General features: G+C 40.9%; 3 protein-coding genes across 3 annotated transcripts; 2 read left to right on the forward strand and 1 right to left on the reverse strand.

Moving 5' to 3' along the window:
- Positions 1-710: 710 nt before the first annotated feature.
- Positions 711-19,146, reverse strand: LOC132262759 (E3 ubiquitin-protein ligase MIB2). The gene is made up of 10 exons (XM_059762165.1): positions 18,906-19,146; positions 11,832-12,004; positions 6,939-7,106; positions 6,701-6,872; positions 4,919-5,419; positions 4,684-4,840; positions 4,297-4,583; positions 3,880-4,165; positions 2,912-3,763; positions 711-2,493 (listed from the first exon to the last, which is right to left on the reverse strand). Exons 2-10 carry the CDS (start codon positions 11,884-11,886, stop codon positions 1,606-1,608), a joined length of 3,366 nt encoding a protein of 1,121 aa, XP_059618148.1. The 5' UTR covers positions 11,887-12,004; positions 18,906-19,146; the 3' UTR covers positions 711-1,605.
- A 328-nt stretch (positions 19,147-19,474) lies between these two features.
- On the forward strand, positions 19,475-21,363 carry LOC132262105 (uncharacterized). The gene is made up of 3 exons (XM_059761242.1): positions 19,475-19,567; positions 19,632-19,701; positions 19,765-21,363. The coding sequence occupies exons 1-3, from the start codon at positions 19,554-19,556 to the stop codon at positions 21,133-21,135; spliced, it is 1,455 nt and encodes a 484-aa protein (XP_059617225.1). The 5' UTR covers positions 19,475-19,553; the 3' UTR covers positions 21,136-21,363.
- A 137-nt stretch (positions 21,364-21,500) lies between these two features.
- On the forward strand, positions 21,501-23,927 carry LOC132261429 (protein hook). Its single transcript, XM_059760242.1, has 4 exons — positions 21,501-21,729; positions 21,812-21,855; positions 21,926-23,190; positions 23,246-23,927. The coding sequence occupies exons 1-4, from the start codon at positions 21,623-21,625 to the stop codon at positions 23,825-23,827; spliced, it is 1,998 nt and encodes a 665-aa protein (XP_059616225.1). The 5' UTR covers positions 21,501-21,622; the 3' UTR covers positions 23,828-23,927.
- Positions 23,928-26,101: the final 2,174 nt, after the last annotated feature.

Genomic DNA, 26,101 nt, shown 5'->3' on the forward strand with positions numbered 1-26,101 from the left:
TGCAACAAGTTGTTTGTCTTCCTCTCGGTTGCACTCTCCACACGCTTTATCGATGTTTGCGAGTTCATACGAACACTTTCAATTGTAAAATATGATTTCTGATCTCAACACGTGCTATTGCCACTGCATTAGGAGTCTTATCGCCACTTCCCATCACTTGACTTTCACTAGAATAATTGTGCGGAGCGACAAGTAATTAGATTATATCAATAATCTTGTAAATATTGATTAGTCTTTGTACTAGGCCTCATTCCTACTCATGCTCATAATTCAAAAGATTTTCATCTCTCTGCGGAGGAACATTGGAGAATTTTATGAAAATCACCATGTAGTCTAGAGATAGAAGAGGCAATTGGAAGGATCCAGTTGAAGGACAATCGCTTATCTCGAAGTTAAGTTAAGCGAAATGGATGAATTGGGCAATTGCCGAAGAGTTTTGCCTTAATGTTCCTTTTGACCTAAATATCTTCTCTATTGATTATATCAGGCTGTTGCTTTTCTGAAAAATATGTTCTTGTTAAAATATTCGACCCATGGAATGGAAATGTATGGTTTTGTTGTATAAATATGCATAAATTCCAGACATACTCGTGTTTCAGAAAATTGAGTCGTTACAATGCAGCATATGCAGCGAGCTTTAATGTTTCGAATCATCACCTAGGTGAAACATGAAACACAGATTGAAACACATTGGATTCATAAATAGTGGTTGATTATATTTTCATGATATTTTGATACAGTTCATCAGCATTTCTCATAACAAATTAAACTATGAACAATTGTTACACAATATTAATTGTAATATACTTTTAACATGATTATGTTCTTTATCATTGGTTACATTTCATGGGGAAGTAGAATAAATAAAAATGTATGGAACACACAAAATCATTTTGAAATAAACACAACTATAAGAGAGACAGCTTTAAAAGATATTTAATTTAAAAGATATGAATTCAAACTAGGTGATGAAAACTTTAATTCACGATATACTTTCCTTATGTACATAAAAAGAAAGTAAGCTACAAGAGTAAATCCATTTAAATATTTCACTTTTTTCTTCACTATAATTCCTTCACGACAGGGGATCATTTATTGCGGATTTTCCTGTAAATTGAATCTTTATTCTTGCCGTTCTTATTTCTCACTTTATCCCATATAAATCCACAATACAAAATAGACAAATCTCTTCACTACAAATCTGTATTTTTCCCGAATTCTTAAGAAAATAAGGGCATTTTGTCTGCTAAATTCTCTTTTTTTTCTCATCTATAAGTGTACTATTGCAGTAAGAAAAAGGTCCAGTAGATAAAAACTACGCAGTTATAGAAAGTTTGTGGTCAGTGTGATTGTTCTCAATTATCTTATGGTTTATACTTCAATGTTACACGGATTACAAAGAGATATATCATATTTCAGAAATTGCTATTACACTGTCTATGTCAATCAGAAAGTAAGAAAAAAAAATCTATTGACACCTCACTGTATTTGTAAGTTTCTCTCTGGGCAGTAAAAGTTGGGAGGTGCGGAAAACACAAATTGCCTATATAGTCATTGAATGCAGGAAGAGTAGTACTTGGCAAATATTCCACGCCACCCTGTCGTTCAGTAAAGGTTAATCTTCTTTACAATGGTCTTGCGACACATGTGGCACGTCTTGAGAGTATCGGCGCACTTCGAGCAGGCCCCGTGGCCACACAGGAAGGCCACATTGCGCCTCCTCTCCATGCAGATGCTGCAGCAGTGCGTCTCCTCAATCTCCAGAATCTTGCTCTCCAGGTATCTCAATCTGTCCGCTGACGGTTGCCTCGCGGCGTCTTTGGTTGTCACGAGTCGCCCGTTGAACGTGAGCCGTCGCTCAATCAGCACTCCACACGACAGACACTTCTTCATGCGCAGCCCGCAATCCTCGCAGCTGATCTGGTGCGAGCACGGATCAAAGATGATCAGTGCCGTCACTTCATTGCACACGATGCACTCCTGCGGATTGGCCGTGTGCGGCACGGGTGCCACATTGAGAGTCGGCGCCGCATTGTTCAGCTGCTTCCGGCTCACGTGCCGTCCGGACGTCGAGGAGCCCGACGCATTGGACGCCAGGCGACTGGGCGATGCCGCCGAAGCGCGTCCCGCGTCGCCCACAGTGAGATTGCTGTGGAAAGCTGCCCCGACGCCCGGCTCAGTGCCGCCGGCAGCCGACAGATTGTTAGATGTCCCTGGCAAGTCATGACCCGCGGGCGGGGACACGGCTCGGAAGCGATTCATTGGCGGCAGCGGAGGCGTACTCCTGGCGTCCGTGTTGTTCCTCTTTGGCACTACATGGGGCGCCGCCTCCTCCGGCTCCGTCTGGGCGGCCAGCTGAGGACTCGGCGTCGACGTGTCGCGATTCCCAGCACGATGACGACGTGCCGGGGTGCTCGGCGGGACGACCACATCCCCCTCCGCCGCTGTTGGCTGACTAGAAGACTCACTGGCCACCTGATCGTTGCTACATTGCTGCGGAAGATTGAAAAACAACGTCAAAAGAAGCCAATCCAATTTCCTCATTGATTAATTGAGTCAAAGTTTCACAGACAATATAAATCCCATTTCGCATCAATTAGAGAACATTTCTCTCTCCTTCACCGGATTTAGATGTGTTCACACAACTGGATTTTCACTTGTTGCTTAATTCACCGTGAATTTAATTAATTACCAAATCGGCAGCCTTAGAGGCGCAAACTTGAGTGCTCTTGAGTAAAAAAAAAAATACCAAACTTTTGTTGAAAGCAAGAGTGCTCTCATGCGAAATTCCCCAAAAGTAAGTGAATTCCATTAGAATACTTTGATGTTGGGACACTTTCATCATCGTCATGAAGGTGCCAATTAGATAAAACTATTTTACACACTCAAAGTGCCTTTGGTTAATACTTACACTGTTGTCAGTGGCACCACCACTCGTTGACAGAGTCTGAGAGACATTGGAGTACACTTGATCGGGATTAGCATCGAAACCACCCGCGAGATTCCTCTCGGCTGGCACAGGAATTTGTCTCCTCTGGCCTTCGTAGCTCCCAATGAGGTCTCTCATGTTCTTGTCAGTGATCCAGTCGAAGAAGTGCGTCCCCTTGTAATTCGGTTCACTGCGACACCCCATCTTGGACAGGAAGCACAAAATTGTGTACATGAGTCTATTCTCAGCAATGTGACTCAACTCCTGGTAAATGTCCCAAATCTTGGGCGCCTCCAGCTGAGGCACCTCCTGTATCAAATTGGACTTTTTGATGATGCACAGGTGCATTGCATTGTCGCCATCCTCGTCCTTTGCCAAAATATCACAGCCCAAATCGATCAGAGTCTCAATGGCGGCAGCATGACCCTGCGACACGGCGAGTAGGAACGGTGTCTGACGCCGATTATTGCGGATGTCAATGTGGGCTTGGCCATCCTTCACCAGCACCTCCACAACTTTCGCGTGTCCATTCAGGGCCGCAAGGTGGAGCGGAGCGAACCCATCCTCTTTCTTCAGATTCACCAAGTCCACCATTGACTGTACATTTGTCTGTCGGACGAGCTGTAGAATCCTGAGGATGCCGTGTGAATTACCCTTGAGGGCAGCATGATGAAGAGCATTGAAGCCCCTCTTATTGCGGATGTTCAAATTGAGATTCTGGGCGTTGCAGAGCAAATCCACCACCTCTGAATTCTCCTTGCCAATAGCATCATGCAGAGCTGTGTCACCGTACGAATCCTGGATGTTCACATCAGCTCCAAACTCCAGCAATACCTTGAATAGAAGAAAAAGCAATGTTCACATCACCATCATCTTTGAGCCTTAATTTCTTCTATTAATAGGACATCAGTGGACAATATTCTTCATATTGTGACCCTTTTTTCTGCTACCTTAACACAGTGCGGTGGCTTCTTGTGCGCCGAAATGTGAAGTGCCGAGCAGTGTGTGACATTGAGGATGTTGATGTCGGCCCCATGATCCAGCAAGACACGCATCACTTCTGGTTGATTGCCAAAGGCGGCATAGTGGAGTGTGGAGTCTCCCTCTTTATCCACCATATTCACGTTGGCGCCCACAGAAAGGAGGTAACGGACGAGATTTATGTGGCCCTGGTGTGCAGCCACTTGCAGGCACGTCTTCCCGCCCGACATCACGTCCACTTGCTCAGGGTGAGAGCTGCAAGAGCCCAGAGGAGTTATTGCAATTAAATTCATATATATTGAGGCGCGTGAGGAATTTTTGGAAGCAACTCTCCCTCAGCCCCCACCCATAAATTGTCAGTTAATTGCTCTCCCTGCCATACTCACTGGAGATAGAACTGAACACTTTCCAGCTTCCCTTGTGCTGCATCCCTCACCAATCTGTCCACGGCCGATGATCCCGACAGTCCGGACAGTGGCAGCATGACATGGTCGATTCTCTGGTGACTCAAATCCATCATACTATTAGATCGCTCGGCAACATTACCGCCAGTGGAGCGCTCAAGACGCACACACTTGGGATTCAGCGTCCACGTGGGCCCGTTATCAAGCTCCTGGATGCGCAAATCGCCGTCATCGTACACCTTAATCACCTTTCCCGTCTTTCCGAGCGCCTGTAAAGTACAAACACACCGAGAGTTGACATTTAAATGACCACTAATGCTAAAGCCAATCATCATTAACAGGAAAAAAGATAGAGAGATGGCCTCTTACATGCTTCATTGCGTCGGTCCACTCGCCGTGACCCTTTTGCAGATGCCTCACTTGAGCCATATCATTAATTATCGTAACTAGATCACCAACATTATACACTTTCACGAGGGCCGCCGGATGGATTGTCCATCGATTTGTGCAGCCATCATACTGAACACTGCAAAATTAGAGTGTATGGAGGATTTTCAGGGATGTCATGTCATGTGTGAGGTGCAAAATAAACAAACACACTCACCGAATATCTCCCTTGTCAGTCACTCTATGCACAATGCCAATTTTCGAGATGAAATGCGCCATCCTGGGATTCCAGCCACCGTGTCCCTTCTGCAGCTTCTTCAGCATCTCCAGCTCCATGAAGATTTTCACGCGATCGCCCACGGTGAAAGTCGTCTTGAGTGCTGGCACAGTTGTGGACTTCTGCTCATCTATCTGACCCAACACTGGCATGTGATCCTTGTAGTACCATCCACCACTCGCCGGCTGCAAGTACTTCAGATCCACATTGCCCTGATGGCCCAGTCGATAGACATTAATGGATCCGGAGACCCACGAGACATTTGCCACACTGCGACACGATTCATTGTCCCAGCCCCGGATTTCCATCACACGTCCCGTCTTGCCCTCGCCGCCGTCCTGCATTCCCCACTCCCAGTCAGCTCCTCGTACCACCTTAGCACCCACGAAGATCCCCTTCAGCTCGATCTTCACCGCATTCTCACGTGGCGGCAATCGGACACTGCAAAATTTTCAAATACAGACATCTTAATTTCTCTTTCACGCCATCATAGTAGACAAGGATGATGATCAAAATAAAATTCTTGGAGTAAAACGTGTGCACTTGAGGTGTATCACACGCACTTTATCATAGTCATTGCACACATATGAATTTTAAACGCATCGATAAAACCTCTAATAGTCTTCCTAATGACTACTCCAATACCATTGAACAATGATTGGTACAAATTGTTTACTATAATGGTTGACTCTTCGGTCAAATACATTCCGAGGGTTAATTCGTAGGACACATTTCAGGCGGTTTAAGTAGTGAAAAGTTCATTAAAGTCCAACAAATATGAGACACTTAACTGTGATTATTTCACAAGAATTGATAGATATTGTTTTACGATTGAATTTTACTACCCATTGTGTGTGCATACTTTCGATATATCGTTAATGTCTCTCCATTCATGGCAGCATCACATAGAATATTTTAATTGCATTTTATTCATTCATTTATGGAATTAATAATGTGATTTTGTCCATGCTCTGTTCCACACAAATTTGTGTGAATTATTCCCCATTTAGCAAACCTCGTTAATTCATTTCACAAAGCAGGAAAAAAAAATTCCACCTCCAAAAGCACACGTTCACCCAATTTGTCCCATTCAGACGACACTCGTTATCTTTCCAAAGCTTTTGCATTCATCCTTGGGTGTGTCTAGACTTAATCAATTCAATTGGATTAAACTCTCTTGCTGCACTTTTAAAATCATCACACATTTTTCTTCTTATTTGACTTGTAGATTTTTCCTCGTTAGTGCATCATCCAAAAGTGCCAAAAAGAAACACTACACACAAACAACTCTAATTGAAATAGATGGGATGATGGAACATAAAAAAAAGTCGCGACTGGCGGTCTTTTCTCTGACACAACACAATCGATTTTTGCTTCAACATCAGTAAATCACTCCATGGGCGGTTTCAGTTGCACAAAATAAGGACTTTTGGCTCAATTTTGGATGCATTTTGTTCATTGGTTGTGAAGTGTAAGAGAGATTCTGGTTTGTGTGCGTCATATGCCATCAGAGTTGTAGGTTATCATAGATTTAACACATCAAATTGATTAATCTATAGTTATCTTTAGTAATCAATAATGAAGGATATTTGACATACTTTTAACACTATAAACTGAATGCATTTTATGGCAAATATGTGATTTTTAATTAGTTAACTAGAATATCAACTTGGATAGTGCAGTATTACGTCTATATAGTGTATGAGTGTAATAATTGCTCACCCGACTGAATTGCTTGTCTGGTATCTGATGAATGAGTGATCCAAATCATGAATATCACTGCCATAGCATGCAGAGCATAAGTCAAAATTCGAGCACTGAGCACAGCGAAATCGAATGCCGGCTATTCCAACTTTTGAGCATCCATCGCAGATAATATTTGGATGTTTTACACCTGGAAAGGAGCAAAAATTGATTAAAACTCAAAGACAATTCAGCCCAAATGGCCAAGTCAACTCACCAATTTGCGCATTATCCACAATAATTAAATCATATTGACCCTGATAGCCAACTCGGTAATTGGTCCGATGGCCAGAATCCCAATTTACAACGACTGTCTTCTCTGGCGAATGAGCTGAACCGGATCGTCCAATTTCACACACTGTGCCCACGTGTCCTTCACCCCCATCTAAAAATAGAAGCAAAAGAGAGGACATTCAGTGGGATCCAGAAGGGGAGATTCCTCTCCTCAATCTATTGATTACAATTTAGTTAAAGTAACAATACAACCATCGCGACCAGAGAAACGTGAATATCCCATATTACACTTCTTTCCCTCTTATACCCAATATTACCAACAATTGACACGCAAATCTCGCTGAAAATACAATCAATTCCACACACAAACACACACACACCCTCCCATCCAAAAACTGCTTAGCAACCCCTCGTGACAATTTTACGTTTCTTTTCGCCCTCCACACGCCGCCCACGCTAGAACTCCCGATGCCCTCAATGCTCAGAGGTGGAGGATCGAGAGAGGGTTGTAAAAATTACATGTATACATACACCCCAAAATCATATTAATATCGAATTATTATTGCTCCAACAGCAACAAGGACACACACAGTCCCACGATATTCACTCAAATCTCACCCTAAATTTATTTTCATCGGACACCACGCAGTTACACCCTCAAATTGGTCTTTTTCCAACCTTTAAACCACGTGAATTTACTTCACTTTTTATTCCACTCCGCATGTCAAGGTGGCCAGAATGAGCATATTCGTGATCTCGTGAATTATTGACAATTTCACTTTCATTCGCCGTTCCGACGCCCCAAACATTTTTGCAATTCGCAGTGTAAAAAAAACACGTCCCTTTTCACAGTCATTTTTTGCACAGTTCCAGCAATTTACTAAACTATTGCAGTAAATAAATTACAACACTCACATATTTGAGTGTGATATGAAATCAAACTAATTTATATCAAGGAACAGCGTTGAGAAAAAATTTTAGCAGACCCAACTCATAAATTTCAATAGCAAAGCGACGCAAGACATCAGCAAAAATACCAGTCTCACCCACAATGACCTCGCCATTAATGATCTGTGGGTGCAAATGCGAGCATTTATAGCCATATTACACGAATAAAATGAGCAATTATCTTCCACTGGCTCTCTATTAATTCTCCATATCTGGCAAAGAAATTGCCGCTGACTGGATACATCCTCGCCAAGAGTAGATCAATATCCCATGACTGTCACTCTACAACAGGATATTTTGGCAGAGAGACAGAGAGAAATTCTTGACAAAATTAAATATTAAGGCAAGCGTAATTAAAAGCTTTCAGAATGACGAGAGAAACTACTGTCACCATCATACATTTTTAATCAATTCACTCGAAATTTAATTTACACAAGACACTCTGTAAATGTTACCACTCTTCGAGGGAATATTTAAAATCTCTCGATGTTCCGGATGTTCCCTTTAATTCCCCGACAAAAGATGAAAGCATTTCAAAACCACAAATTAAGTTCAAATTCTGTGGTAAAGCACATGTTCAAATTCAACCCTTCTACTTAATCAATACCCAAAAACTTCTGACATAGACATTGAGTCTTCTATAAATCAAAGAGTTTATTGTGTATTTAATCATATTCTCATGTCAAGTATAGATCTATTGAGGATTTTGTACATATATTCTCAACTTTGTGCACAAAATAAGTTGAACTGAAAGAAGGAGATGAGAGGTTAAAAGAGGTCACCTATTTGAAATTCTCTCACTTAAATATCTGCCATAAGACGGTATGAATGGCACAAAAGATTCCTCAAATGCCACATTGAAGTCTGTGAGTGGAAAATTAGGTCGATTCTCCAGCATCAATATCACAATTTCACCCAGATGTGTCCTGATTCTTTTTACCTTAGAATCCCCGCCGCACTCACACGTTTTCCACATTTGAAGCGCCAAGCAATTTTCACGCATTTTTCCTCACATCCACCACTGCGAACACGTCTTTTTTTGTCCCCTCAAACATTTCCTCACTCTCACGTTTTCTCTCTCTCTGCGTGGTCTGGTGTTAAAATTTTTCACGTTTACATTTCTTCGCACCCCAGCACAGAGAAATTGCTGGCAGGAAAAACATCTCAAATGCTGTCGCTGGAGAGGAAGTTTTTTCTTCACTCTATCTGAGGGTAATTTTTTCCTTTCCTTCTGCGCTATTCTTTTCTTTCTCCTCCGCAACTTCTTTTCACCCAAAACTCACTGAATGACAAAACTTTTGCCCCACATTAATTGGGAAGGAATATCCCACCAGTTGAGGAAACTCTATGTAAATTAACCAATTAAGGATGAAGAAAAAAGTGCCTGGAATTATACTCATCAGCAGAAAACGTTGAGGAAGTCACCAAGATGATGATCGCGCCTTTCTTCGCATTTCCCTTCAATTGCGAGTCACCCGACAAAAAAAGCCAAGGACCAAAAGGGGAGAAAAGATGTGTAATGGAGGGTGTAAAAAATTTTTCACTTCAGTTTCTGGCACAATCACTTGAAAGTCAGTTCATCAAACTTCCTTTTTGTCTCCCTCTCGTCCAATATAACACAGAAGGGAATTTTCGGGCGATTTGTGAGCTGCACACGCCTCTTTGGTGTCTCACTGCCTCTGACTCACTGCACTTCCCATTCCACAACTTCTCCCTTTGCAAGACTCTGGTGCGAGAGCATTTCTCAAGATCAAAGTGAGATGGAGCGATATTTGGTGAAATAATCTTCATCTCACTCATACATTTTCCCATGTTAAATTTGTGTAGTTAAATTCCCTCTCCTCGCTCCTTCCATGTACTTCTTGTCATGCGGTGTTATTTATAATGCCACACGAAATGTAGACCCCCTTTTATATCCACTTCCCGTCCCCTCCTTGCTAGAGGCTCAAAGAATTCTCCTTGTCACACCCAGAAACAAGACCAAAACGCTTGATAAGCTTTCAGCCTAGCGCACAGACTCACAGGAGCTGTGATTCCATGCAAATAAACTCACGGAAAAGCTCAAGTGAATATTGCTTTTGCGTTTTTACGTCTCACTTCACATTATCATGTGTTTTATCAAATGACAAAGTTATTGAGAGAAAACCATTTTCGCCCATCAAACTGATCTATGAACAAATTTTCATCTTTCTAGCAAACACAAAAGCTGTGAACTCTCGTAGAATAACAGCACAAATGTCTTCACCATCTATCTTGCCTCCCTTTCCCCACTACCAAACATCTTTCTCATCCACCCATCAATTTATCCACCCCGTGAAAGACACTCACACACTCTACCTTTCACTCCGCTCATAAAATGTCGTGTCTTCGCGACAAAATACAGAAGACAAACCTAATGAGGGAAAATATTCTCGAAACTGACAACGAAGTCGAGATGGCAAGTCCTCTGGCGTGAAGCGTAATCTATTTGTTAAACTTCTTATTAAACAGAATTTCGCGGGATAGTTTTATTTGCTGAGACGTACCAATTTGATGATGTACAACAGCGGTGCTCAACATTTAACCCTATATAGCCTCGACGATGACTCACGATTAATTTGCAAGGAAAGTTGAAGGATCTCTGATGCAATTCCCTTCGCTACATAGTGTGTTTCTCTTTCTCTCCTCCGCGAATTGCATTATTTTTAGGACACAATGCATCATTATTACGTTTGAGACGGCTTTGGGACAAACGGGTAAGAACAAACTGAGGATAATGAACTCTTTTCTGCATCGATTTACTGGTTATGACAAAAGGGAGGGCATATTTTATTATTTATTTTTCTGTCTTCAGTTTCCGCTTATCTTTTTCCTTGTTCGCTCGCGAGGAAATCAAATGTTACGGTAAATTGACAAAAGATTGCCACCCTAAATGCATTTACTTCCCCCATTAGACATTCCAAATGTTTAAATTCAATTTACATATTTTTATCTGTGGAAACGAAGCTAAAAATAGAATATTCCACATGGTTTGTGTTTCATTAATAGTGATGACATTTTTTCCCTAATTACAATTAAATGTAGATTTAAATGTTGGATGAAACAGAGTGTTGATTTTGTATATGCTAGTCAATATTTATTTCCTGTATCTTCTTCAAAACGGAAATTAAATGCTTCCCGAAAACACAATCGCATTCGCACTTTGTTCTTGCCACCGAATATTTCTCTTTTGAAAATCCCACAAATAGAATGGGGGTGAAGCGTCAAAGCAAAAAAAGCCCCAAACATGTGGTGAAGGGTAAAGGAAAAAAGGTCACCCCCATGAAAATTCAAGAAATTACAATTCAATGTTACTTTTGTTGTCTAAATATGGAAATACGCGCCTGGGTGGAAAGAAATATCTCTGTCTCGCTGCGATGTGCAGAGAAAAAAAAAACGACGAAACGACGAGGGAATGCCTTTCGGTATATTGTTTGTGGTGAAGGAGAGAGAATCCTCCTCCACATAAATCTATCTTCCAAACAAGAGTCACTGCCCTTTTCCAGCACTCGCAGTGAGAGCAAAATACCCAGACTTGCGGAGGTGGCGGATATGTGCTTGATCGATTAAACCTCTGAGGCAGACTCACTCGCTAATTTCATGTGGTATCATCTTCTCACTCCCCATCGCACGTACTCACCCTCACGCCATGGCATCACTATCAAATCGAAATGCCATCGCGATAGGGGCGGCACCACTTCTATTCGCAACCATCATCATTGCTGTATCATCCCCAGAAAACCATCTATCCACGGGTGTGTGGTGAAGTGGAAAACTGCCCCTAAGCACTTTAGAGGGTCATAATCGTGAGGGTGGGTGTTCCTCAAGTCCAATTCACAGTTCAAACTTGTTCCAACGTGCATCATTAGATATCAGAAAGGCAGATATAGGGATATAATTTGCAACTCACCTTGATTCTGCCATATCCAATCCGGTCCACGAACAACGCGAATTCCCGCCAGCATTTTTCTCCTATCTCTCTCTCAAGTCACTTCTTCTGTCGACTTATCTGGGTCAGAAAGCGTCTGCGGATGTCGGTGACACTTTTTCCTTGTGATTCACACCCACAAAGAATCACTTGTTCTGCAAAAGAGATCAAATAAAAAGGAATTTCATTTAAATTCCTGCCTCACTCACGCATTCACACCTTTTTCTTTCGCGAAAATTTAACGTCAAATTGACTTTCACCCATGAATTACTTGCTATATTTACTCCCCCTCGCAAGAGAGGTAAGATATGAATTAAGCAATTGTTATTTCCACCTTCTTAGCACACGCCAATTTTTATCTTAATCTTCCTCTCTTTCTTTCTATCGCTCTCCCTCTCTGTCTTCTCTCTCGCGTTCCTACGCGAACAGAAGAAAAACACACACTCGAATATTTACACCCAGAAGCAAAGTGCAAACAATCGTTCGCTTTTCTTTTTGCTTTCATTGATAAAATTTACACTTATTGCCCCGTTAACCCTCTCTCTGTGGACATTGATGAAGTGGTTTCCTGCTGAAACCCACTGTAAGCAAATTATCACGATGAAATAGATAATTAAGAGACCATTGAAGGCACCCACACTTCATGAACTTCTTTGAGGGAATATGCTTTTCTCTCTTAATTACTTTCAAGAAAGATTCTTTCAACATAAAAATTTTATGATAAAAAAATAAAACTTGATTTTCACGATTTCTTTTCTTACTTCAAGTATTTGTTGACTCTGGCTAAATAACCAGACATGATTGTAACTTTGCAAATCACCGTGGAATCATTGGCGAGATTGACAAGTTTTGCGGTAAGGCAAGTATGAGTGACACAAAAATATAAACACGATAAACACTCACATAAAGCATAAAGACAACCCGTGAAATTACTCACAGAGATTAGTTTATATCTCTTCACTGACATGTTAAGATCTAAAGGTGAACACCACTCGTGACTCGTCCGACAGAAATTCCAGAGATCATTCGATGTGAAGGGTTAACAGTTCTGGTTGGGACGGAGGAAAATGATCCAGTCCGTGTAATTGCCGTGCTGCCTGGCAGAGCTGTGATATAATATTTATACGAATGAAGTATAAACTATTTGTCACTGAGCTCCTCACGACCAATATATCGCATGACTCAAGCATGCGACACGATAGAAGAGAGGAAGAAAGACTCTTGTGCATACCAAAGGACAAGATTAGCAATCACAATCCCCTGCTTTCGGGTTACAAAGGATTTCATCTCTAATATTTGCAGTTTATCTCTTTCCATTTCCTTCGTGTTGTATTGCACAAAAAATGTGTCCCGGAAGCAATTTAACTGTTCCTTTAGCACCAGAATCACAGAAAACTCAACCATGCAGAGTGTATGGCACATTTAACTCTCTCTCTCTCTCGCTTGTTTTCATCCTGAGCAAAAATGTGCGATTCATTTTTGGCGCAAATAATTGCCTATGTGAAAACAGTTTAATTTCTCTTTTTCGCACTCCTTTTTCGCTAAACACTGTGAGGCGCACACATTCGCGCTTAACTTTCAGCGAACCATTTGAGAAAAATAGAACCGGGGAATGAGTGCCAAAAAAGTGGTTCAGAAAAAGAGGAAGAACAATATATTCTAACAATGTTCCGTTGAATAATTTATGAACAGGAGAGAAAAACCTGCGTCTTCACTCTCATTCGGGTGCTTCATTTCTATCTTCAATACAAATCGCTCTTTCCGCTCTCAAAGTGACACAATAATTCTTATTTATGGGCATTTTACCTCACAATTTGGCATTATATAAAGTAAATTTGAACTGCAACTTGCGAACATATGAATTATTACACAGCAGAAAGTTAAGATATGGAGAATGCGATGCAGTGTGTCGCAGTGATAAGAATAACCAAACTTCTGTGAAAGAAAAACATCGAGAGATATGCCAATAGCACATATCCCATCAACTTAATGCAGAGAAGATGAAACGGCGAAATCCACGTAAAAGAGGGAGGAAAAATGTTAATAAAATTACAATCTCACAAGCAGAATCTCATACCTTCTTCTCCCCATCATCTCTCACCTCACCGGCTGTAAAAAGGCCTTCCACAGCATAGGTATATAAGATGGGTGTAAAAGGTGTAACGCAAATTGTGAGCAATGCTCCAAGAGACATACAATCCATGTGAGATACGCTCCAGGGATTTTTTAACAGTTGATCCACGCCATGGATCTCAGAAATTGATAATAATCCAAGTGAAGATTCACTGACATTCGCAGAGGATGGAAGTTCTTTTTTCAAAGAAAGATCTGCTTCTTTACTTTGCGTTTCTCTCTCTCTCTCTCCCTACCATTTACTCCATTTATTCTCCAAATCATGTGGTTGTGTCTTCCTCTGCTTTTTTTCGGGAGGGAAAGAAGGCGAAAAGCAGCAATATAGAATTACTCAAAGTCATTGCTGTTATTCACAAATACACCCAACATGCACGTTCATTCATTCAATTCATTCATTTAGCGAATGTCTGAGTAATCGAGCTTAAGAGAATCACTCTCTGGTCTGGAGCAATATAAAGCAAGTCCAGCAGACATCATGCTGATGAATGATTGAAACAAGGAAAATGGGGGGAATACTAAAGAAGTAAGAAAAAAAAACGAGAGCAAAGGAACCTTCGCGAAGCGCCCCAGCACGTGGTTTCAATGATATTATCAAACAATTATCATGCTCCTGTCGAACCATACAATGAATCACCCGTCAAATTTGTCATATTAGCTCCCGCCGAGACTCCTGATTTCGTTGCAATGTGTACTTCAACTGAAGAAAGATTGTGAATTACAATATGTCGCTTGCCCACATTCTTCGGGAGTGTGTTATAGTCATAAAATAATGTCACAAAGTCATAGTGGAAAAATTGTATCATCAAATTCAATTAAATCCTATGGAGGCGTCTCACCATCGCTTTCCTGCAATTTACGTCATTTTCATCCACCAGTAATCGACTGAGTGCACTCTTCGACGTTGCTTCAAATATATGTATTGCAAATTATTTATTTTCTCTATTGTGAGCCATAGTTTCCATAATACATACATAAATATGTACATAAAATATTGTGGGGAGGAAGTGCCGAGGCGCACAGCAGAGTTCATTTTTCACAATTATTTTGCAATCTACGCATTTGGGGGGAATGAGAATGGAAGACAGACAAGAAACTCAAGTTTCACGCACTTAAGGGGAAGAATCGTTCCGGAGGGAGATTTTGCAACTCTCCTCCTTGTATTTAATCAGCAAATCCATCGTAGAATGTGATGAATTGATGTGATAGAATTCTGCTGTGAATAATGATAACAAGACACAATGGAAAAAAAAATCCTCATAATATTTTAATTAAAAAATTCAATCTTCACAAAATATTATATGTCATTTCAAAATCTCAATCACTGAATCACTCTATGGTTTTGGAAAATTTTCTTTACTATTTTATGTGAGATCTAAAAACACCCAATGTTTTGTGGTTGACTTTAAAATATTGCACACAAAAGGATAATGTATAAATTCGGTCTGGAGAATTTTTCAGTGTCTGATAAATTCCCAGAGGAGTCTTTAAGAGCAATTTGTGTCTGCGACAGTGTGAAAATATGGAAAGTCCCAATGTGAAATTTAAGAGGGATTTTAGGGTGGAAGTTTATGTTGAAATCGATAGGAAACCAACACATTGGTGGAATTTTCTCCCACAGGCATTATCGAAAGTGACATTGCCTTCCTTCGGGAGACACTTCTGGAAAGCTCTGGCCAGTGACTGCACAATGAGCAATTGCCCAGAATAACTTAAATAAATCAACACACAACACACAAAAATTGTGCCCAGAAAAAGGGTAACTTGATCAATATATGTAACATCTTTCGATTTTTCTGCTTAGGGTGGCAGAAAAAAACCTATCCTTCATCCCTTATGAGCCCGATTCAAGAGATATGCGGACTCTCTACCAGAATATTGATAAAAATCCTTCTGGGATTGGTGGGAAAAAGGGTTGAAAGCCTCTCAAACATATCACAATTGATGGCTATATTTTCCATATACACTCCCTTCACAGTGTTTAAACAACTCACTGTAATTATCATTGTGGAGATTACATTCAGTCCCTCTGCGCAAAGCCTTTCAGGCTCTCCTATTCACATTTCTGTGGGAAAATTACCCAGAAGAATGGAAAAATGACAGAAAATCACAATGTTGACTTCAAAAGGAGCAGCAATCATCTCAAATAGTACACGCTGTGAACAATGAATTGTGGAAAAAGGACTCCAAAGTACAAAAGTTTCATCACAATCCTTGATAAAGAGGTGAAGAACCTCTCTTCTTTTCCTACCCACAATATTAGACTGAAATTCTCCACAGAAGAAAATTGAAAAAGACAGATCTTGCCTCAACGTAAACAGTCTTCTTGAATAAAATATGAGAGGAAATGAATGTTAAATATCTTTGGCAAATCAACTCAAGAGAAGACACAACACTGAACACGAGAATCAATTAGAACATTCATATTGCTCATGAGATATTTGACACACTGAAAGCATTCCTCAATCTCAATATAGCCTGAAGTTGTCAAATTCTTATGCTCATATCTCAGCATTTATTTAAATTAATTTGGGCAAATTGAGTGTCGTTGATATCATCGGACTCACACAATTGACTTTTGCTCCATTCATGAAAATTTCTTCCGCTTTTCTAAATGCACTCCACATGCGTGAGTAATTCATCACATTTAAACTTATAATAAACGCTCAACACAAAGTGTTATACTACAAGAAGAACTATTCTCAGAATGCCACAAACGACAGCACTGCATGACAATTCAAAAGTATTGTAAATCATAGTTATATTGGTGGGAGACTTTCTCAATTAACATGACAACTCCCTTGAATGAGGAAATGATTTATTAAGATGAGGAATTCGTGTGGATTCTGCATTTTTCAGCACTTCGAGTCCTAAAATAATTTCCATGCTGTGTCATGGCGATCAATAAATGGAATAACTCACACGTTTGCTGGAAAACGTCCCCGGGAATATCAGATGAAAAGAATACGAGACCCAGAACCGCCTCAAGGGAATTTTCTCGACAATCTCTATCGGGCAATTATCCGGCAAAAAGGGTAGTCACACTCAACGTCTAAGGACGATAAATGCAGAGAAATCGTCCTCTGCGGTTACACCATCCAATCCCCATATTTATTCGGGTCAATTCATATTCCCTGCAACCTTCCGTACAATCACGATGTAAGCAGAGAAGAGAGGAAGCCAGAGATGATGGAAAATAGTACCAGGAGAACCTCCCACAACCAATTCAATCTACCTGTTATTTTACTTTTAATTAGTTTAACACCCAGTGTCACGACTCTGCCCCACACAACCAACGATGGAAAGTGATGGTGAAGTGAAAACTTTCAGTGGTTGAACATTTCCAGACTCACAGTCACAGGCACACAAAACCTCATGCAATTAAAACTCACGCAGCTCAAATGAGAAAATCCAGGGATTAATTTTGATTTCAAATTTCGGGAGACTTTCAGACACAAAATCACTGTGCAGAAATGAACATAAAAATTAATGCGACGCCTCTTACTCTCCCATTTAAACATGAAGTAAGAGTACACATCAATACCATACACTCTTTATATAATATTACTTTATAATTATAGATATTGAACATCTGTTATGATAAAATTACCAAGATTGAAATACGTCTCATGAGCACAAGCTTATAAATTTCTTATATAATTCTTTTAAGCTTGAAACTGATATATTTATAGCTTTATCAAAAGAAAATTTAACGTAAATTCAGTATCAATTTGAACATAATCGTTATCGCCTTCGAGACGTCGTACTGAATTTTAAATAAAGGCATTCTTATCACGCAGAGCAGCTATATAGCAACATCGGTCCTTATGACAGCTGAATTAGAGAAATCAATTATGCGAAATAGGAAAATTAAGTATAAGAAGATTCGGAACATATTTATCATTGTGCACAACCTGAAAATATCTACATTGTAGACAAAATTTTAGAGTAGATTTTAGAAGCATTTTTTTGCTTGAAAGCTGAGTTTAGTCTGTTTAATCTCACAAACTCAAATCCACATGAAAATTTGTGTCCGAAATTGCCCCGTTCTTCCCTATAACCTATCGATTTCTCAAGCCTTCAGTTTCTGAACAGCTGAGCTTCATCGAAAAATTCATATTACGGAAATTGAATGACCCAGGAAAATCAGGAATCAAGTTTCAAACACAATTTTGCATAGAGTCAGCAGAAACCGACAAACGTGTCCGGTGTTCAATGAACCCTTGATAGCGCCATTCCTTAGATGAATCAATCCGTATTTGCCTGCAGCACTTGCCAATGTGCCAATCCACATTCGATAAGACTATCAGATTCTCCTCTCGAGCTTCCTGTCTCTTATCTCTGCGCCACTTTCGTGAGATTGGACAGTAACAATTAGGAGTTTCTTCGTCAACCACTAGAAAAACCTCAAATGACGACTGTTGAAGAGTTGTTCGCGCGACTGTGGCTTGTGGTCGCTTTTAGAATCTCAGCTCTACATCCACTAGACTGACGTCTGGAGGGATTCGAGGAGAAATTCATTAGTCACACGATTGAGAGTGTGATTCATGGGATGTTTGGCATGGACATCGTTCTGGGCGAGCACCTTTCGACTCGTTTCTCTCGCCAGATGGGCCAAATTGCTGGAGAGCGGAGGAATGCGAGCTTTTTTGCGAAATATTCATGGCCTCAGGCACTTCCACACCATCCAAAGTGGTCAGCAGGTGTTCTGGGGAGTCTCAAGACTCGCCCGGAAGTCGCGTTCTGGACACGCATAGCGGTTTTTAATTGTTTTAAAGCAGTCCGGGAAGACGCCCTCAATCGCTTGGCGAGCAATAAAACTCCCTCAATTCTTGCCATCCTCCCACTCACTGAGCCTCCCAAGTTGTCTGTGACGGTGAAGGAGGCGTCTTGGGGGGACCTAATCTGATTGAAATGTGCACTTACGGATAATTTGACTCAAACTTTGATGTTTCCCTGGCCACTTGACACTCCACCTCCGGAACGAGACACTGGAAGCCACATCAAAGAGTCACACAATTTCATAGAGTTTCACACACTTTTCCAATAAATAACCATCCCGAGGAGGGATTTTGGAGCGAAAATGTACAAATTGTGTAAGTATTCTCTTATTTTTTCAACAATTCTGACCGCATTCCGTCCATTCACAACGCATACGCTCAACTAACATTTTCTAGCAAAAGTGCGAACAGGAACTGCCTTCAATGACACCTGCAATTCCACTCAAACCCGCTACGCGGCGCTCATACTGCAATATTGTACGGCGCTCTGCGGCAAATTACAGAAACACAAAAGAAAACTTTGAGAAAATCAATTATCATTGAAAACAAAATGTGTGATTAGGTGATAGAAGATAGAGCTCCAGTTTTTCTTCTCACATGGACTTTCCACAACTGAATTTCGTAATGAACGTCCTTTTTTAATCTTTCATAGATCTCAATCCAACAACCGTTGCAAATTTGAATTTTTCCAATGGAAATGTCAAATGCCGATCCATCAGAGGACGTGCGTTGACAGTGCATTGTTTAGGTTTGAGTTTCCCTCGGAAAATCGGTATTTGTTGCGCGAAAACTCATGGAAACCGACGGGTAATAGTCTTAAAATACCATCTTATCATCTCCTGAATTACTAAAATGTGTTTTTCTTTTGCAGCTTTGATGATATTTTGCCAGGTTGTGATGTTCTAAAGAAGCGTGTTCTGGGATGGAAATCTTACGAAGAGGTTTGTCGGCGTTCTTTATAATCCCGGAAAATCTCACTCCCTTGCTTCTTTATCTTATTGCAGAGGTACCATAACGCAGAGGAGGACGAGGAAGATTGCGCGGATTTTAGTGAATTGAGTGAAGATGTCGAAAATGATGTAGAAGAGAGTGATAACGAGGATAGGGCGTTATCTGAGAATTTTGAAGAAGTTCAGGAGAACACGGCCCTAGTGAGCTTCTGGGAGCCCCGCTCCGTGTATGAGGATTGCTTGATGCCACTGATTCAGCGAAGAAACGATTCGTGGTTCGAGCAGATGAAAAAGATGGATTTTCATTCGAAAGTGTCTGATTGGCTCCAGAGCAACGCTGCAAAAATGGGGAACGCATTCCGAGACGCCAGCAACTTCCGTGGCCGATTCCGTATGAGTAACTTCAATTCCACTGAGATAGAGATGGACAACACCAACGATTCGGCAACATCTGTGGATACTGCGGCGTACATTATGGCGAATAGGAACAGAAATTTTAGCAAATCACGCATGCGAATGGTCACCGTTAAGGAGTATTGCTTTCTGGAGCAAGATACAGACCTCTTGCGCTTTGATAAGCAGCCTCAGTGGCCACCAGTTGCCATCACTCGACATGTGTCGCCCTCGATGTCTCCCAGCTCAAGATGTATTGTGAAGTCGAACAGGCAGAAGCGCCCTATTGATCATGCAAAACCTCTGCAAAAGAAGAAGAATACATCCCCTCGAAGGAAGAGCAGGAGAAGTGCACGAAAGAGCAAGAGATGCTACTTGAATGATTGCTGCAGTGGCTCCGAAACTGAATCTGAGTGTGATGATCCCAAGAAGGACAAAGGTCCGATGGTCAACAATGAATCAAAAGTCTTTATTACGCCTGTGAGGAAGAAACCAGAGTCACCCAAGAAGACAGAGAGTCCTAAAAATCCAGATGAGATCATCATTTACCAGCCTGATGATGCAAGCGCTACAGCAAAGACAGTGAAAATTACTATGGAAATGCTAGAAGAGAAACTGGGAAAGAAAATAGCAGAGTCCCTGAAGGATGACAACTTCCTGAAGTTTCCAGTCACTGCGTACTCAACTGTCGTTTATAACCGCCCAAATAAGAGTCTGATGGAGTACATGGGCGACAAGAAGCCACAAAAAGAGAAGAAGCAGAATGAGAAAAAAATTGAGCAGAAGATCGCGACAATGATCAGGAATCAGACACCCAAAAGGAGTGTCAAGCAAATTGTAATTTATGAGCCTTCGAAGGACAAACTGAAATCTAAAGCCAACATCAGAATTACACAAGAAATGCTGCGAGGGAAAGTTGACGAGGACACCATTATGAGTCTAATTCAAAGCCCATTCTTCAAGTTTCCATTCCCAGAATCCGCGACGCTTCTTTACAATCCTCGCACACAACAACTTTACGAGCCATTGTAATTTGGAATAGTAGTGCCTTAGAATCTTTCATATTGATTTTACAAGAACTTCACATTGAAGATTCAATTATTAGTTTTCTCTCTTGTAAAAGTTTTCATCGATATAACAATTTTTTAATATTAAAAGGCATAAAATTGTTGAGTTAAGTTGAATTGGATGTTTGCTAGACTGCAGGCAGAATTTCCATTATTTTGTACAATTTTTATATTAAATTTGTATGCCAATTGACGTGATAGGAAATTAATAAAATGTAAAATCCTTGTAATTATCTTGGCCTGTGGACAAATGAGTGGAAGTCCATCGGAATATTCCAGTGGTTTGGTGCTTGGGTGAAACTCCCCCACGGGGTGGCAGCATCTGAAGTGTCAATTGGGAATTGGGAACGTCAATCAGCTGATAATATTTTTCACTTGGCCAAGCATCGCAGTCGAAAGGCGGAAAAAGTGTGATATTTCATAACTTTTCCATAAAAACAATCAATTACGACATGGAAAACGAAAAGGTAGAATTGTGTGAAAGCTTGATGAAGTGGCTGCAGTGTCTCAAATTGAGTGGAGCCCACGGAAATGCTCGGGAACTGAGCGATGGCGTCGCGTGAGTGTTTTGATGTCTTACTGCCACATATCTCACTATTTTGACTAATTGATGTCTTCTCTGCGTTTTTGGGATACCACAGAATGGCCCAGGCACTGAATCAGATCGCTCCTGAACACTTCACAGGTGAGTTGAGCAGGAGAAAGTTGTTCAATTTAGAGTAGGCTGAGTGTTTGTTTTCTGTATCTCCGGACAGATTCCTGGCTGTCCAAGATCAAGACAGACGTACCGCACAACTGGAGGCTGAAGGTGAGCAATCTAAAGAAGGTGGTTCAGGGCGTCTTTGACTACTACATCGACGTGCTGAGTCTGAGTCTGTCGGAAGTGGCTAAACCAGATGTTATGAGGATTGCCGAGAAGGCAGACAAGACGGAACTCTCGAGACTGCTTCAGCTCATCCTCGGCTGCGCTGTGAACTGTGCAGAGAAGCAGAACTACATCACACAGATCATGGAACTGGAGGAGTCTCTGCAGCGCAACATAATGCGAGCGCTGCAGGACTTGGAGGAGGTCTGGCAAGGCACCGGACCCTCCAGGAGCTCTCTCAGCATCCAGCAGTTTGACGTGAAGGCACTGCAAGAGGAGCGAGACACCCTTGCGCAGAAGTGCCACGAAATGGAACGCCAGATTACGTTCCACTTGGAAGAGAAGGCAACAATGCAGCAGGAAATCACAAAGCTCAACCAGATGGTGGAGAAAGTTGAGTCTCCGCTGACGATTGGGGATGATGGAGCGTCAATTGGACCTGTCCAACTCGGGTCAGCGCGCTACAATGAGCTCCGAAGGCAGTTGGATATTGTGAAGGATGATCTACTCCAGGCAGAGACCGCGCGTGATGACTTCAAAATGAAGTCTCGCCAGCAAGAGCAGGAGATTCTCAATCTTCAGCTGAAAGTTGACGAACTGCACCAAGCGTCGGTGGAATTGAGTCAGCTGAAGGATGAAATTGATGTGCTGCGAGAGGCCAATGACAAGCTGAAGATCTACGAGACGCAATTGGCGACGTACAAGAAGAAATTGGAGGACCACAGCGATCTCCGGAAGCAGGTGAAAATGCTGGAGGAGCGCAGTGCTGAGTATCTGCGGCAGAACATTCAGCACGAGGAGGATTCGAAAAAGTATTCCGGTCTCAAGGGACAAGTTGAACTGTACAAGAAGGAGATTCAGGAGTTGCATCTCAAATTGGATACGGAAATGAGCAAAAGTGCCAAGATTGAGTTCGAGTTGACCAACTTGGATACCAATCTCAGCGCTCTGCAGCGGGAGAAGGAGAACTTACTGATTGAGAGGGACACTCTGCGCGAGACTTGCGACGAGCTGAGGTGTACTCAAGGCTCCAGTGATTCTACCAACACGATTTCCCGGGAAATCGTCTCGCCCACGCTCAAGGACAGGATTGATCGACTCGAGGCGGAGAACAAGGCGCTGCGGGAGGGCCAAGGTGGCCAGACAGCATTGGCGGTAAGCCGATTGATAATGAGGCTTTACAGTTGGAATAAATTAATGAATTTTTCAGCAACTTCTGGACGACTCGAATCAGCGAACAGAGAAATTGCGAGAGCAGCTGAAGCAGGCGAACCAGAAGATTCTCACACTGACTCAGGGCCAGACGGATGAGAGTAGCGCTAAGGGAAATCTGGTGGTGCAATTGCGTCAGGCCCTTGAACTCAATGAGCAGAGGGCGTCACAAGTGGAGGAGAGCCAGCTTCAGGTCAACAATCTGCAAGCTAAAGTCACTCAGCTCGAGACAGCTTTGTCCAGTCGCGAGCAGGAGTTGTCCGCTGCCGAGGCGCGCTACAGGAAGTGCGTGGAGAAAACCAAGGAGATGATTAAGAGTCTCGATCCACGACTGGCAAATGAGGTTTCTCTGCTGGACCAAGGCAAGTCATCTGACCCGGAACCAGAGGTTCACACGAGCAGAATGAATCAGAGAGAGGAGCAACTGATAACGACAGCCTTCTGCAAATTGGCACTCGATCGTCAGCGTGATGCTATGGATTCCCGAATGGCACTCCTCAGTGGATCCGGACAGAGTTTCCTGGCGCGCCAGCGTCAACCAGTGCCTCGAAAGCCGGCCACGTCCTTCAAGACGAAGTGAGTTGAGAATTCCACCATAAATCACAAGGATGCCTTGGAGTCCGCTTCACCGCCCTTTTGGTAGTTTTATATGACGTATGTTGTTAGCATGACTTCACCATATCGCTATTTATTATGTGTATTTTAGACATTTTAACTGTGAAATGAGAAAATACGAGAGATTTAAGAAATTGTATTTTTAAAATAAAATTTCACTGTGTAATCACATTGATGTTCGTTTGAGAATCCAATGAGAAAAATTACCCATTTTGCTTCAGTGTTCACATTGTCTATTTTGGAAATGTTCCAGTAAAACTGCGTTTTATAATATTTTATCAACCATTTTGTGTTGTGTAGGTGAATGTATATGATTTGATTGGAAAAAGTACAAACGCCTTATAATCGACTCAATACAGATTCAGAAGTAAATTACAATATAAATTCACTATTTATTCTGATAAGATAAAAGTAGACAGCACGCATTTGCTCGCTCCTCCTTTTCATTTTTTTTGCCATAATGTGTTATGTTTATAATTATATGGAATTTCTTTATTTAATATTCACTTGATTTTTTTATGAGAAACACGAAAAATACATTTATATCTTCTTTCAAATGTCTCGTATTGACACTGGCGTACGCTTGAGAAGGTAAATACCATTAAACTATTGTATAATTATATGAGTTCTCTGTTTCACTATTCCTTATGACATCAATTAAACTGACAAAGTTTTCCTTGTTCATCTATCAAAAGCTTGAATTTATGTTCTTTTCTTGGGTGCGCTCGCGTCTAAAAATCTGACTAACGTCACGATATAATAAGTTCAGAGAAAAAGTTTAATTATAACAACATCTTTTTTTTAAGCATTATGGATGCAAGACAGTTAAATGGAAATCCTCTATTCTAACTAATTACACGCTACACATACAATTTCCCCTACATATTTCAGCATAAAGTGCGCTGATGCGGAGCCCAATCGATTATAATTTATTTTCCTAAATGTGAATTGACATTTTTTCTTCACATCAACACAAACTGACGCATTCTTGATAGGTATTATATATTAATTTAATGAAAAGAGATTCGCGTGATATTTTTGCTGTATTGAGATCTTCACTAATGATTCTTCCTGAATCTCATCACAAACAAGAAGTCTAATAAGCTCTAAGAATTCATCTAACATCCTACTGATGACATTGAACAGTTTATTTCAACGAATAAGCAGTTTTCTGTTGACATTTTTTTTTGGGGGTGTGACTAACATTCAGTGGATTTACAATGATATTCTTAAAAATTCGTATAAAATAATTATTGCATTATTTTGCGAATTGTCACGATCTGCCTATAAAATTCAATAGTTTTTCTTCCTCTTCCACATGCCATATCCTTGTATTATTTCTCTTTGTCACCTCGTGAATCGTTGTATTGCATATTTGGAACTGTTACGTCCTCTTCATCCTCTCTTGTTATGCTCGAATGCAGTATTATTAGGCCAAATTTATTTATTCTTACTCTCTCCCTCCTCTGGATTTGCTTATTTTGTGCATATTTCTTTGTGAAAATTATCTTGTATTTGAGGTGTAATTAGAGAAATTGTACTTTTTCTCTATCATTTGGACACATGCAAATAACTTGGTCACTTGAACGGAATTTGGAGGATAGCTTAAGGAATTTAGACTCACACAGAGTGATTCTTCATGTTCTCTGTTGATTTGGTATTGTGTAATAAGTCTATTTTTATTTAATTAGGTACTTGACTTAATTTCGGTGAGTGGGCTCTTTTTGGAGATTCATTCATCAGCATCTTTTACCTATATAACCCCACATTCTGTTGGAGTTTCGTATATATTCACGTTTTCCATATAAAAATTCGCCGCTATTTCCCCCACTTTCTTTACCCTCTAAAATTTATTGCTTTTTACAGTGATTTTGATGTTTTCTATCGCCTCCTTATCAATTTGTCATGGTGAGTCGCATATCAAATGAGAATGATTTTCCCCAATGTTAATTCCATGTCTTCAAGAATTCACTCATCTTCTTGCCTCACGCACAAACACCTTCATGTATGAATTTGTAAAAATGTTAACATTTTATCTTTGGTTTGAAAAATTACTTCTTTCGCCGATTTTCCTACTTCCCCTTGTTCCAATTCACTGTCACTGTTCATGGTGGGATCACATTTTATAGTTTTTATTTTTTGGTTAAAATTTGAGGAAAGCACTCTTCCATATTCATTAATTACCATATTTTTTGATCTCTTGTGTGTCTCTTGAGATAAAGTATCTCTTTAACGATAT

The sequence above is a fragment of the Phlebotomus argentipes genome, unplaced genomic scaffold (assembly GCF_947086385.1).
Source record: "Phlebotomus argentipes unplaced genomic scaffold, Phlebotomus argentipes genome assembly contig_15, whole genome shotgun sequence".
NCBI classification, from domain to species: domain Eukaryota; kingdom Metazoa; phylum Arthropoda; class Insecta; order Diptera; family Psychodidae; genus Phlebotomus; species Phlebotomus argentipes.